Genomic DNA, 14,632 nt, shown 5'->3' on the forward strand with positions numbered 1-14,632 from the left:
GAACAAGCTCAGCAGCAGTACCTTTAACATGTAGTTCACCAATTAGATGCTTCATCTTGGTTTATTTTGAGAACAAAGCTTTTAAGATACAGGTCGTTCAATGGCATTAAAGCTTTTCCTTCTGGCTCTTGTTTTTTAAAAAAATAAAACTTAGTCTAATATAAATTGAAAATCAATCCCACTGCAATATTAGAGGTATTAACATATGAAGGTTGCTGAAGTACAAAATATTTAAAAACACTGGTGCTTGCTGCTGCAATTTATTGCATTTACTAGGTGGTCTCTAATGTTGATTTTCTAGTTCTATGACTCTAATTTTAAAGTAGAAGTCTATAATTTATTAACAGTTTTTTAAAAGGACTCAATAATCTCAAAAAGCAACGGTCATGAGAAAACTTGGGTGTCAGTATCAGCTCTGCTTTTATAACTGTTCAAGTGACTTAAGTGCTTAATTTGATTCTCCCATCAGTAAAGTGGCAGCATTGGCCTTCATATCTCTGAGATCCTTTGCAAATATCAGATATTAAGATTTCAATGATATATTCTTAAGGCTGGGTTACATCTAGATATTTGAAACTCAAATTTGATATCCATCACTGTTCTAGAGAAAGAATTTACTGCTGCCATGCTTTCTTTACCTATAAGCCCTTCCCACCTCTTCTGCCTCTCTCTATTTAGGTTTTATGTGGTATCAACACAGTAATTTATATTCATTTAATATAACCCTTACCACAACCCTCTCAGATATTATCATTTCTCTTTTAAAGATGAAGAAATAAAAGTTCAACAGGGTCAAGTAAGTTGTCCAATGTTCAGTGTAATGGAGTGAAATTCACATGCAAGTCTACCACTGAAACATTTGCTTCTGACTGTGTTATTCTGCTTCCACTCACTGAACATCTCTCTGTGCAAGGCTCATGTCAAATTCACTTCCTTTTTAACGCTGAAACTACTTATCCTTCTAACTGTGGGTATAATTTGTAATGCAATTTGCTTTAGATGTGTGTTTTTACTAGAATGTGAACTCTTCAAGGTCAGTAACAATTTTTTAAAAATTTCTGTATCACCAGTGCTGGTATGAAGGCTGACACAGAGTGGTTGCACAGCAAATGTTTTGCTATAACGAGAGAACAAATACATGAATTAAATGTGAATTAAACTGCTTTTATTTCCTTATGATGGCAAACAGTATCCTTGTGTTATCTATGAAGTCAGGTCAAACTTCATCTAGCAGTAGCTTGCCATTGTTTTTCTTCACTGTGTTTGCATTGTTTAGCTTGGTCCTTAGCACAATAAAAGTGGGTGGTGACAGAGGAAGGAATTTTTACAAATTTGAAAGGCTTTTTTTTCCCCAGTACATTTAAACAAACCTTTACTGAAGGCCTACCCTAGGAAAATCCTGCTGGAGTGTGCTTATACTCATTCTCCTGCTCCTTTAAGTCTTAGAGGGTGACACAATAATTATAAGTTATAGTTACACAAAAAGAAACCTAGAAAGATGGGATAAAATATAAATTCCTTCATTACTTTGTTTTAGAGATAAAATATAAGAATATAGTTTATTCCTGAATGCATGTCTGTTTGGTGATTCATACCTATAAATCTGGAAAAAGGCATATCCTCTAGGCTAGAACAGGTTGTATGTATGTAATCATACAACAGAGTTGTGTGATTATATCACTGGCAATACACATGGGCTATCAGTGGACACTTGGAGTTCACCTGCCATTCCTCATCCTCCTTTTCTAGTTCTTTCCAGTCATTTTATAAACTGAAAGACCTCGTTCTCCAATTGTAGGTAGAGCTCCTCTGAAGAATGTGGATATGGGTAGGCAAAAAATGGACTTAGATGAACCTTAATGAAATTCTTGGTTTTATGAATTGAAAGACCTCACTTTCTAATCGTAGGCAGAGCTCCTCTGAGGGATGTGGATATAGGTAGACAAAAAAACAGAGAGAAGAGTTGTGGGATAAAGAAATAAGAAGGGAAGAATGGAAAGATGGGGGAGAAGATAAAACTGGTAAAATAGGATTGGAAAAAAGAGAAGGGGAAGAAGAGGGGAGAGGGGAGAAAAGGGAAGATAAGGAAGTGGCACAGAAGAGGAAGGCTGGGGGATACTGACAACCTCATGACAAGTGGCATGAGTGATAATCAGCTTTTCTGGGAAGGGCCTATGTATGGGCCACTGTAGGTCCGGAGAGGAGCTGGGGGGCTGGCAGCAGTCCCTTACTCTAACTCAGAGACAGGAGTTGGACTATAGGAAGAGTAGTGGGGTGAGTGCCCTTACTCAGCTTTTAGGATTCAACTACCTCATTTCCAATACAATGCCCAAGTAAGGCAAATGGGCGACTGATGCTCACATGGCTCTAACATGTCCAAGAGGTAGAGCTCTGGAAATAAATACTATTCCTTCTCTTAGTAATTGTTATTAGCAAAATAGGGGAAACACACACACACACACACACACACACACACACACACACCCCCTCAAAATCAAGTAACTCAATGCTTCCACAACTTGACAATCAGCTTTTCTGGGGAAGGCCTAAGTCTGCTGCTATTCTGGTTGTCATACAGTGCTCAGTTCAGGGAAGTATGCCCAGTAGACATTTAGTAAATGGTTAGACAGCTGGGAAATCTTAACATGAAGTATTATTTTGGTGGGGGGTGGGTAGCAGGCATGGGAGGTACAGAAGAACACTTAACAAGTCCTCTGCTGAGAAACCAGTCTCTGCTTTGTGGAGAAAAGGCTGAAGACACAATTAAGACTCCTAGAGTTAAGGCTTATATTATTTGTTATTAAAGAGGCAAGGTCTTAAGATGTGCTTTTTAACAGTCTTCAGTTTGGCTGTAATTTAAGATGACTTTTACAAATTAGAGCCTAATCCTTGCAGACACAGATGGCTGTTACAGAATAGCCTTGCAAAAACACTAGTCATTTGACTTGAAAGATAACTCAGAGAAGAATGAAGGGTCTTTAACTCTCACCCCACCCCTGGCTCTAGGAGGCCTAAAGAGTCCTGGGTGGGCTTTCTTAGTTTAGGTCTGGAATCTGGGTGGGCCTAGAGCATCTGTTCTTATTTGGAACAGCCTCTCCGTCCATTCTGGAACCAGAGATTAGGGGAGCCTGAGGTTGTTAACATTCAACAGTTACTGATGCTTATGTGTGAGGCACTATGCTGGCAACCACAGGGAGATAGCAGCAGGCCCAAGAACATTCTGCATTTCGCCACACATTTCTCCTGCTTCCTTTCAACAGGAACTTTCCACGGTCCACAGTTTTACCCTGTGGGAAGAAGTTCTTAATACTGATCAAAAAGCCTAGCTTCTTTTAAGATATTTTTACCCCATCCCTGTCAGTAACAAGCTTTAAAATTTAATTTGAAAGAAAATAAAGTTTAAGTTTAAAAGACAGAAAGTCCTTAGACTCTATTTCTTCTAGTACCTCCATTTTTAAAAATGAGGCCCACCCAGAAAGGGAGTGACTTAAAACTAAGGGTTGGGAAGGGCAAACTTAGCTCCTAAGTTTTTTAAGTTCTCTGAGGTGAGATTTTCATCAAAGAACATAAAGTATGAGAACCAGGCTGATCTTGAACCTTCTGATAATGGTTCTTTGTTAAATGTTCACACACTGAGAGTTCAACTTCAGTGACAGAAGTTAAGGTAGTTTTCTTACTCAGCTGTGGGATGAGAACATATGTAGGCATGTGTTCCCTTGTGCATGCCTGTATGCCTTATATACAAATAAAGGGGATGACCTTGGAGCAGTAGGCAGGGCTAGTGAGAAAAGGAACAATAGTCAGGACCTGGGAATCCACTATAGTCTCCTGGGCTTAGAAATAAATAAGTGGCAAGATCCTCTTTCCACCCAGAGGGGATATCACTAGTTTCTGTCTCTATGCTGCAAACCTGACAGCCAATGTGAGAGACTTAGATGAGCTTTAATGAAATTCTGGATTTTGGTATGCTAGGTTACTATACCTAATCTAGGTATATCTAATATAGGTTACTATACTATACCTACTAGGTGACTAGATTAGGTATAGTAACCTAGCATAATGAAATCACAGAGTGTTAAGACTTACTGTATATTTCAGAGCTAAGCAAGTCCAAGTCCCATCCCACACAAAGCAGGAATACCAGGAATGAATCCTTCTCCATATATATCTGTAACTGCTGAAAAGGGTAGTACCTGGTAATCTCCAATGATAGGAAAATTAACACTTCACAACACAACATATTCCTTTCTTAGAAAATGCTCTGGTCTTTACTTATTTAGAGGTAATGTTCCTCAAATGATATGATTTCCAGTTCCCTCACCTTCCTACCGGCCCTGCTCCAGACATGCTCCTATTTCTTCAGGCTTCCTTTTCCAGCATGAAGCCTAAAGGCTCTTTCAGGGGTATCAGGGGTAGTTTTTTAAAATTTTTTATTTCCATAGCTTTTGGGGAACAGGTGGTATTTAGTTACATGAGTAAGTTGTTTAGTGGTGATTAGTGAGATTTTGGTACACCCATCACCTGGGGTAGTTTATCTTAGTGCAGAGTTAAACAGGACCATTATGTTATCCTCTGGTTGGGATTTCACCTCTAAATGGGAGCTAGCTTTTTTTGTTGGCAGCCACAACACGTTATTTATGTATATTCAGCTTAATTAAACCATAACCTCCACTAAAGGAAACTATTTCTACATCTTTCTGTAAAATTTCTGCAGCTTCATTTTCTGTAAGTTTCAGTATTTTAAGATTTTCTTGAATCTTATTTTTCATAATCTATAAATCTGATAAAGTCTTCATTTAGGTTGCCAATAAATAAGTAATAAAAGATTAAAAACAGAGCCTCTTGGTTCCCTATAAGGAGACGGTGGTTAACATTTTTTAGACGCAACCGTTTAATCAGCAATGAATCCAACATATCTACATCTCTCTACTTTGCCCCAGAATACTATGAGAGACTATCAAATATTGTGCTGAAATGCAAGCACGCAGTGAATATAGGTCACCCTCTCTGACTTCACAGGCTAGTAAGACTATCAAATCACAAAATACACTTTGTTTTGCATGACTCATTCTTCATAAACCTATATTCGTTGATCCTGATATCTAAGTGTTAAGCTGTTAAACATACAATTCTTGAGTAAATTCTGAGGTCTACAGAATATATCTCATTTGAGGAATACAGATGAGACCTCAGTAAAGACTGGAATGCTGGAATAGGGAAAACAGCTAGGAAAAAAGATCTAGTACCTAATTTCTTACATAGGTTCCTGGGTATATGTCTGTTGGCCTGAGAAGCCATACATTCTCCAAAAGCTAAGGAGAGAATGGTGTGCAGAACAAAGGACTCCTGGGATGCCTTGGAGTTGCCTGCACCATGGGACTTTTCTTGGACTACTTTGTTCAGCTTTAACGATGGCACATTTCCCACCAGGATATGCTTCCTGAGATAAGCATGGGATACTATGGTTCCTGAGATAAGCATGGGAACTTACATCTCTCCTAGGAAAGGTGCTCAGTAACTTGTACTCATCCCATGGAAATCCTTTGGAAGCTACAAAATCAAAGACAATCTGGAGCTTGCTGCTGGCCAGGAAACGCCGTTCCAAGAACTCGCCACTGGGGGTCCGGATCCGCAGTTTGCTCACAGGCTCAGCATTTTCTTCTTTTGGCTCAGGAGGCAGGGCTTGCTCTAAGGACAGCCGGATGGCCTAAGGAGAGCAAAAACCAGGTGTTAAAATGTGGGATGGACTGAAATATGGAGAGTGGGGGAGAAAGAGACCAGAAGAAAAGCTGCTGCTTTCCAGAAATTCATTGAAAAGTCACTGCCTCATTTATTAACCAAGTCTAATGCTTGAACAATAGAATCATGTATTTTTCATTTTCTTAATATTAGCCCAATAGGCAATTAATTAAAATAAATCCCACCTTGATGACACATATTATTAAATTGATAGTAAACTACAGAGAAAAGGCATTTTTTTAAACTGAAGGGCTCAGATATTTGTGATCAGAGACATTCGTATCAAATACCCAATTGATATCTTTCTAGGGTATGAATTAAAGCTTTTAGATGCATTCAGAAAAGACACATACACACACACAGAGATATATTTATATTTGAGAAATATATTTTTCAAGTAGAAACAACTGCACAGTTTGTAGAATACTGGATTATTATGTTTATGTCAAAATGGAATGGGAAAATTGTTTAGGGTGATGAAATGTTTTGGAAATAGTGGTGATGACTGAACAATACTGTGAATACAATTACTGCCACTGAATTGTATACTTAAGAATAGCAAGTTACTGTATATATATTTTGCCACAATAAAAGAAAAATTTTAAAAAAATGGAAAGAACTTCAAATATCAGGCTTATTGGCAGAAGGAGACCACAGTCCTAGTTCTGGCTTTGCCACTAACTCACTATGGGATTTGGCCAAATCTTAGTGATTCATTTCTGGACCTACAAGATGGACCAAACCCGTCATTTTACAGATGAAATACAGACTTACGCAGGTGGGGTAAACTGTTGGAAGATCTCATGGCTAGCATGGGCTTGAGTATTACAGGTTTTAGCATTATATTACATTGTTTCACATTTGAGACATTCCATTAAAAGGAGATTATCTCTAAGGTCCCTGACAACCTTGGAATACATAAAAATCACTAAAACCTTTTTTTGTCTAGCACCCTGACAAAGATTTCATGTTAGGCTCTATGAGATTCATCAAAAGCAGTGCCCTGAGGAAATTCATAGCGTTAACATTCTTATGCCATTATAAATCAAATAATAAAAATAAGTGAGTTAAGAATTAGATTTAAAAAACTAGTGAATTATCAGTGTCTGGAAATAAAATAAATTAAAAGCTATTGGGGAAAAAACAATAAAATAAGTGGAAGGAAGGCTGAGAATAAAAGTATAAAGAAATAATTTAGAGAAAAAAAGAAATGTGTAGCTAGTCAGCTAACAGCTAACCATTCTTTGGTTCTTTGGAGAACCAAAGAACCAGCTTATTTGTTAGCTGACTAGCTACACATTTCTTTTTTTCCCTAAATTATTTCTACAGGGGGTACAGGAAACAAGGTGGAAGCTACACATTTCTTTTTTTCCCTAAATTATTTCTACAGGGGGTACAGGAAACAAGGTGGAAGAGGTGGCAGTAGGTGTTTTCTGATTACACCTTTCTATATTTTTGACCTATGCAAATATGTTACAAAATGTTTAAAATAAGCAACAGAAAAAGTTTGCTCAGACACAAGTATGGATAAGAAATGAGGTAATTTATGTGTCATGAAGGTGAATTTGGTTGGTTCTAACACAGAGGTATTTTTTTTAATCATTCAAAATTTCTACAGTGTGTAGAAAAAGCTAGTTTGGCTTATGACTGAGGTTACTTTCCTTCTGGAGGCACTGAATAACCACCTACCTTACAGGGGATTACAGAGATGGGAATTACATAGACAATATATGTAAAATTTTCAGTGTGGCGTCTGACACATAATAGGCTTCAGTGAAGCCTATTATAATTATAATGAAGAGGTGCTTTTGTTATAATGAAGAGATCTACACAGAATATCAGGTCTGGAAGGGGGCTGCATTTGCCAAACAGCCCAATACTCTCATTTTTTTTATAAGGGGAAACTGATACCCAGAAATGGAGACAGAAGAAATATGGTTAAAAATATATTTTTGCCTTTTGTTTCAGTCCCTTTTGCCTTTTTTCTTTGAGTAGCGTGAGTGGCAGTTTACCTGATATTGGTGTTCGGAGATAGCAATGAGTTTCAGCTGAGGATTTCCAAATATTAAACTATTTTAGTAACACCATCATATATTAGTAACCCAATGAATGGATGAACCTGTGTATATCAAAATTAAACGCTACTTGATATATGTCAACTACAGCATTCACTCTATAGTACCATAGTTATTTATTTAATGCCTGGCTTTCTTACTAGCCTGCAAGCTTCATAATGGCATGGGAGCATGTATTACTTCTTACTCCAAATATAGTGCATAGCACAAAGTAGATGCTCAATATGCATTTGGAAGGGAAGGAATAAGCTAATATATTAACTGAAACAGTGTATGTGAAAGTACTTAGCATGATTGTAGGCAAACAGTAGGTGTTCAATAAATGCTAGAAAAATGTGAATCTCTCAGCCTTTACTTCTAATAATCAAGAATTGAACATCTTGCTTCTCCTTCCTCTGAGATCTGACTCCTTCTTGCATTAACTGTTCAGGTTAATTTTCCACATGTGTCCCTTAAAGGGAAACCATGAGTTGCTTGTTAAGTGTAAATATCTGTGGATTAGAGTTCTATACATTTTCTAAACTGTTAATGGGATCATCTATTTCTCAGTTACAATGGTAGTTCTTTTTTGTTTTTGAGACAGAGTCTCATTCTACTGCCCAGGCTGGAGTATAATGGCACCACCTCAGCTCTCTGCAACCTCCGTGTCCCAGGTTCAAGTGAATATCCCACCTCAGCCTCCCAAGTAGCTAGGATTATAGGCATGTGCCACCATACCCAGTTATTTTTGTATTTTAAGTAGAGACGGGGTTTCACCATGTTGACCAGGCTAGTCTCAAACTCCTGACCTCAGGCGATCTGTCTGCCTAGGCCTCCCAAAGTGCTGGGATTACAGGTGTGAATCACCACTCCTGGCCACAATGGTGGTTCTTTTCAACCATATCTTTGAGATTATGAAACATTTTTCCTGATTACAGAAGTAATATAAATTCATTGCAAAAACAGATTAAAAGAAAAACATTAAAACTAATCTGTAGATTCACCATTGAGATAGCCATCACCATCACTGTTTATATCCACGAATTTTTAAAAAATATATATATTTTATTGCACTTTAGGTTCTGGGGTACATGTGTAGAACATGCAGGATTGTTGCATAGGTACATACATGGCAATGTGGTTTGCTGCCTCCATCGCACCGTCATCTATATCTGGCATTTCTCCCCATGTTACACCTCCCCAACATCCCTACTCCCCACTGTCCCTCCCCCATTCTTCTCCAACAGACCTCGCTGTGTGATACTTCCATCCCTGTGTCCATGTGTTCTCATTGTTCAACACCCTCCTATGAGTGAGAACATGCAGTGTTTGATTTTCTGTTCTTGTGTCAGTTTGCTGAGAATGATGGTTTCCAACTTCATCCATGTCCTTACAAAGGACATGAACTCATCGTTTTTTATGGCTGCATAGTATTCCATGGTGTGTATGTGCCACATTTTCCTTGTCCAGTCTATCATCAATGGGCATTTGGGTTGGTTCCAGGTCTTTGCTATTGTAAACAGTGCTGCAATGAACATACGTGTGCATGTGTCTTTATAACAGAACGATTTATAATCCTTTAGATATATACTCAGTAATGGGATTGCTGGATCAAATGGAATTTCTATTTTTAGGTCCTTGAGGAATTGCCACACTGTCTTCCACAATGGTTAAATTTACACTCCCACCAACAGTGTAAAAGTGTTCCTATATCTCCATATCCTCTCCAGCATATTGCCATTCTAACTGGTGTGAGATGGTATCTCAATGTGGTTTTGATTTGCATTTCTCTAATGACCAGTGATGATGAACATTGTTTTCATATGTTTGTTGGCCTCATATATGTCTTCTTTTGAAAAGTGTCTGTTCATGTCCTTTACCCACTTTTGAATGGGTTTGGGTTTGTTTGTTTTTTTCTTGTAAATCTGTTTTAGTTCTTTGTAGATTCTGGATATTAGCCCTTTGTCAGATGGGTAGACTGCAAAATTTTTTCCCATTCTGTTGGTTGCCAGTTCACTCTAATGATTGTTTCTTTTGCTATACAGAAGCTCTGGAGTTTAATTAGATCCCATTTGTCTATTTTGGCTTTTGTTGCCAGTGCTTTTGGTGTTTTAGTCATGAAGTCCTTGCCTATACCTATGTCCTGAAAGGTTTTGACTAGGTTTTCTTCTAGGATTTTTGTGGTGTTAGGTCTTATGTTTAAGTTTTTATTCCATCTGTACTTAATTTTAGTGTAAAGTGTCAGGAAGGGGTCCAGTTTCTGTTTTCTTCACATGGATGGCCGGTTTTCTGAACACCATTTATTAAACACAGAATCCTTTCCCCATTGCTTGTTTTTGTCAGGTTTGTCAAAGATCAGATGGTTGCAGATGTGTGGCATTGCCTCAGAGGCCTCTGTTCTGTTCCATTGGTCTATATCTCTGTTTTGGTACCAGTACCATGCTGTTTTGGTTACTGTAGCCTTGTAGTGTAGTTTGAAATCAGGTAGCATGATGCCTCCAGCTTTGTTCTTTTTGCTTAGGATTGACTTGGTGATGTGGGCTCTCTTTTGGTTCCATATGAAGTTTAAGGTGTTTTTTTCCAGCTCTGTGAAGAGGGTCATAGATAGCTTGATGGGGATAGCATTGAATCTATAAATTAATTTGGGCAGTATGGCCATTTTCACAATATTGATTCTTCCTAAGCATGAGCATGGAATGTTTTCCGTCTGTTTGTGTCCTGTCTTATTTCCTTGAGCAGTGGTTTGCAGTTCTCCTTGAAGAAGTCCTTTACATCCTTTGACAGTTGTATTCCTAGGTATTTTATTCTCTTTGTAGCAGTTGTGAATGGCAGTTTGTTCTTGATTTGGCTCTCTTTTAGTCTGTTATTGGTGTATAGGTATATCCACTAATTTAAAAAATATTTTAACCATTGTTAAATGTACAATTTGGTGGTATTAAGTAAATTCACAATGTTGTACAATCATCACTACTATTTATTTCCAAGACTTTTTCATCACCCAGATACTTTTCCTTAATTTTTCTGGCAGATTTTATATATTTGAAACTTTTTTCAAAATTTGAGTCAGTGTTGTATAAAGCTTTATCCTTTCTGTTCAAAGTCATGCATCTTGTAATTATTTAAAGTTTTTATTAAAGTATAATGTATATATGAAAAAGTATATACATTATACTTTTAATTTTAATTAAAAAAAATTTTAATTAAAAAAAATTTTAATTAAATGTAATGTTATAGTTAGAAACATAGGTTTTGGAGTATGACAGACATGCATTTAAATCCTGGCAATTAGGCAAATGACAGTATTTATGAATTTCCATTTTCTCATAGAAACAGAGCTAATAACATCCTCCTCACAGCATCCTTCTATAAGATGCAGAATGGTTTTAGGTGGGCCACCACAACACACTGCTCTTACTTCCTCTCCGTGGATCACACCAGCTGCTTAGTCAGTTCTGATGAGAGAACCTGGATACCTTGGTTGCTTGTGTAGGATTCACATGCTAATTATGGTTCTTTTGATGGGAGCCTCTGATCACCACTGCTTCTAGTTGGCCATCTTGGTCCTGTCCCTGACCCCACTTAGCAAGTGCTGACACTTGGTTGACACTCAGTGACAAGTGCCAAGCACTGATCCTCATGCAATACATAATACTGTGATCAACAGATGAGAGTTGTTGGTGTTATCATTTTTGTTATGATTATTTCTTCTTACCTACTTTAAATCAGAACCTAATGTGATATTTCTTGGTTTTCCCTCTTTCTCTCCCTTTAATCCACCTGTCTGCTTGCTTTCTGTTTTGACATTTCCCTGCACAGTATAACAACAGATGCTACATTATTGTCTGAATTCAATCAATTATCTTACAGCAGAATAAACAACAGTAGCTCGTTATTCCCATTCATTGTGCAGACAATATCTGCTCCTCAACGTATACAGTCTCCAGGGCTTTTCCCCGGGATGAAAATAGGCCTCATATATCCCACACCAATGGACCAACGTGGAAAACAATGAAGAGATATGAGGCAAATCAGCAACCTTGGGATTTGAATATCCAACAGTTCTACTGGCAAAAAAAACAAAAACAAAAATACATTAGTAGTTCAGTTTACACTGTTGTAAAACAACCATATAAAGGACACCTACATTCAAACACAGTCATAGTAAACACCATTGTTAAGCTTCAGTTTGATCTGCTCAACAAATATAGTTTATTTGCATTATTTTTGGTTTGGAATAAAACATGGAAACCTGGTATAGGTTAGAAATATTAACTAATCTTTGACTTTTTTTTACTAAAAATATGTGAGTATTGAAAGCATTCACAGCAGGGATGAGAAATGGGGCTATTTTTTGACGTGAAATTAGGCCGTGAAAATAGATACCCACAAAAGACTGTGGCGACACCGTTACATTTTTTTCATCAGAAAGAATAATAAAGACTTACAATAGTCTCTTACAATAAGAATCAAAGACTGGCTTAATTTACTTATATACACACAGATGTACACATAAATACACACACACAATAACCTCTAGGCTTCTATGAGTATGTACTAATAACTGTTTATAGCTGGCTAAGGCATAGTGTTAAATAGACTAAAGCTAACATTCATTAATTCCATGATTTCTTACTGAGCGTCTTCTATGAGTCATGCATTGTTCCAAACGATGGGAAAATAACTGCTATTTTTCGGATTAAAAATTCTGCCTAAATGGGCCCTATATTCTAGTAGGGTGGGAATAAAGACAACAAACACACACATAGGAAAAGACAGTATGTGCTACGTAAGGACTTTTCAGTCAACGATGACTGTATATACCATGGTGGTCTCATAAGATTATAATGGAGCTGAAAAATTCTTATTGCCTCGTATTTAGCACACTATATTTTAATTGTTATTTTAGGATATACTCCTTCTATGTACTTTTTAAAAAAGTTAACAGTAAATCAGCCCCAGGCAGGTCCTTCAGAAGGTATTCCAGAAGACAGCATTATTATAATAAGAGATGATAGCTCCATATGTGTTACTGCCCCAAAGACCTTCCAGTGGACAAGATGTGAATGTGGAAGACAATGAGATTGACAATCTACACCCTGCATAGGCCTAGGCTAATGTGCATGTATCTTAGTTTTTAACAAAAAAGTTTAAAAAGAAGAAAAAAAATTTTAATAGAGAAAAACTTATAGAATAAGGATATAAAGAAAGAAAAATTTGGACAGCTGTACAATGTATGTTTTAAACTGTTATTACAAAAGACTCAGAAAGTTAAAAAAATTAAAAGTTTACATAAAGTAAAAAAGTTATAGTAAGCTAGGCTTAATTCACTGCTGAAAAGAAAAAGTAGACCTACTGTGGCCTAAGTGTACAATGATTATAAAGTCTACTGTAGTGTAATGACCTAGGCCTTCATATTCACTCATCACTTGCTCACTGACTCACTCAAAGCAACTTTACTCTTGGAAGCTCCATTCGTGGTAAGTATCCTATACAGGTGCACCACACCTTTTATCCTTTGTACTGTACCTTTTAATCCTTTTTACTGTACCTTTTCTATGTTTAGATATGTTTATGTATACAAATACTTACCATTGTATTATAGTTGCCTGCAGTATTCAACACAGTAACATGCTGTACAGGTTTGTAGCCTGGAGCAACAGGGTATACCATATAGCCTAGGTGTGTAGCAGGCTATACTCTCTGTTTGTGTAAATAAAGTGTAGGATGTTTGCACATCAACGAAATTGCCAATGACACATTATCCCATTCTTAGGTGACACAGAGTGTATATCATTTGTCACTAAGTGGTGAGTGCTACGGAGGGAGTGCAGGGAATGCTGGTAGAAGGTGGGGTCAGGGGTAAAATTTTAAATACTGTAAACCCCAGTAAGCAAAGGTCTAAAGGAAAGAGGGTGCCACGTGGACATTTAGATCTAAAATAAGTATACTATAGGCAGGAGTCACAGTAAATAACAAGGCCCAAGTACCTGGGTTGATTGAAGAATAGCAAGGCAGCCAATGTAGCTGGAACAAAATAAGCAAGGGTAGAGGGGTTAAAGTTAGAGTGGAAACAAAGGAGAGGGGTGGTTAGATCATATACGGCTTTGGGAAGGCTAATTAATAATTATTTTCCTATTTTAAAATTAGTGTATAATTTATATACAGCAAATTCTATCTGTTTAAATGTGCAGTTCTGTGAGTTTTGACAAATATATACATTTGCATAACTACAATCACCAATAAAGAAGAGTTCTATTACCTCTCTCCCCATCTAAATTTCTTCATCCCCAGCTCCTAACCTCTAATCTTACTGATTCTAGTTTTGTCTTTTCCAGAATGTTATATAAATATATAAATGTTATGTTTAAATAAATGTTATACAAATGACTTCCTTCACATAGCACAATATATTTAAGATTCATTCATGTTGTTGAATATATCAGTAGTTTGTTGCTATTTATTGCTGAGTAGTATTCCATTGTATAGCTACATGTACAGTTTGATGACCCCTTCACCAGTTGAGGGATACCTGAGCTGTTTCCAAGTTTAGGTGACCACAAATAAAGCTGCTATAAACATTTTCATACATATTTTTGTATATATGTAAACTGCTTTGTGTGAAAGCAGTTTACTGTTACTTTCATTTCACTTGTGTAAATATATACCTAGGAGAATGATTGCTAGATCATATGGTATATATATAACTTTACAAGAAAGTATCAAGCTAATTTCCAAAGTGGATGTACTATTTTGCATTCCCATAATTAATGTCTAAGAGTTCAGTTGCTCCTCATCTTTGCCTGTACTTGGTATTGTCCCCTTTTCTTTTAAAAAGCCAT

The 14,632-nt window shown here is 37.0% G+C and overlaps 1 protein-coding gene across 2 annotated transcripts in view; it reads right to left on the minus strand.

The window, feature by feature from the left end:
- FAF1 (Fas associated factor 1) overlaps nt 1-14,632 on the minus strand; it is a 527,993-nt gene that overhangs the window by 30,069 nt on the left and 483,292 nt on the right. For both annotated transcript variants that reach the window (XM_017548715.2, XM_017548716.2), the window contains exon 18: nt 5,492-5,707. In XM_017548715.2, the coding sequence (XP_017404204.1) occupies nt 5,492-5,707 (216 nt within the window). The remainder of the gene's footprint in view (nt 1-5,491; nt 5,708-14,632) is intronic.

The sequence above is a fragment of the Cebus imitator genome, unplaced genomic scaffold (genome assembly GCF_001604975.1).
Source record: "Cebus imitator isolate Cc_AM_T3 unplaced genomic scaffold, Cebus_imitator-1.0 Scaffold214, whole genome shotgun sequence".
Classification (NCBI taxonomy): Eukaryota; Metazoa; Chordata; class Mammalia; order Primates; family Cebidae; genus Cebus; species Cebus imitator.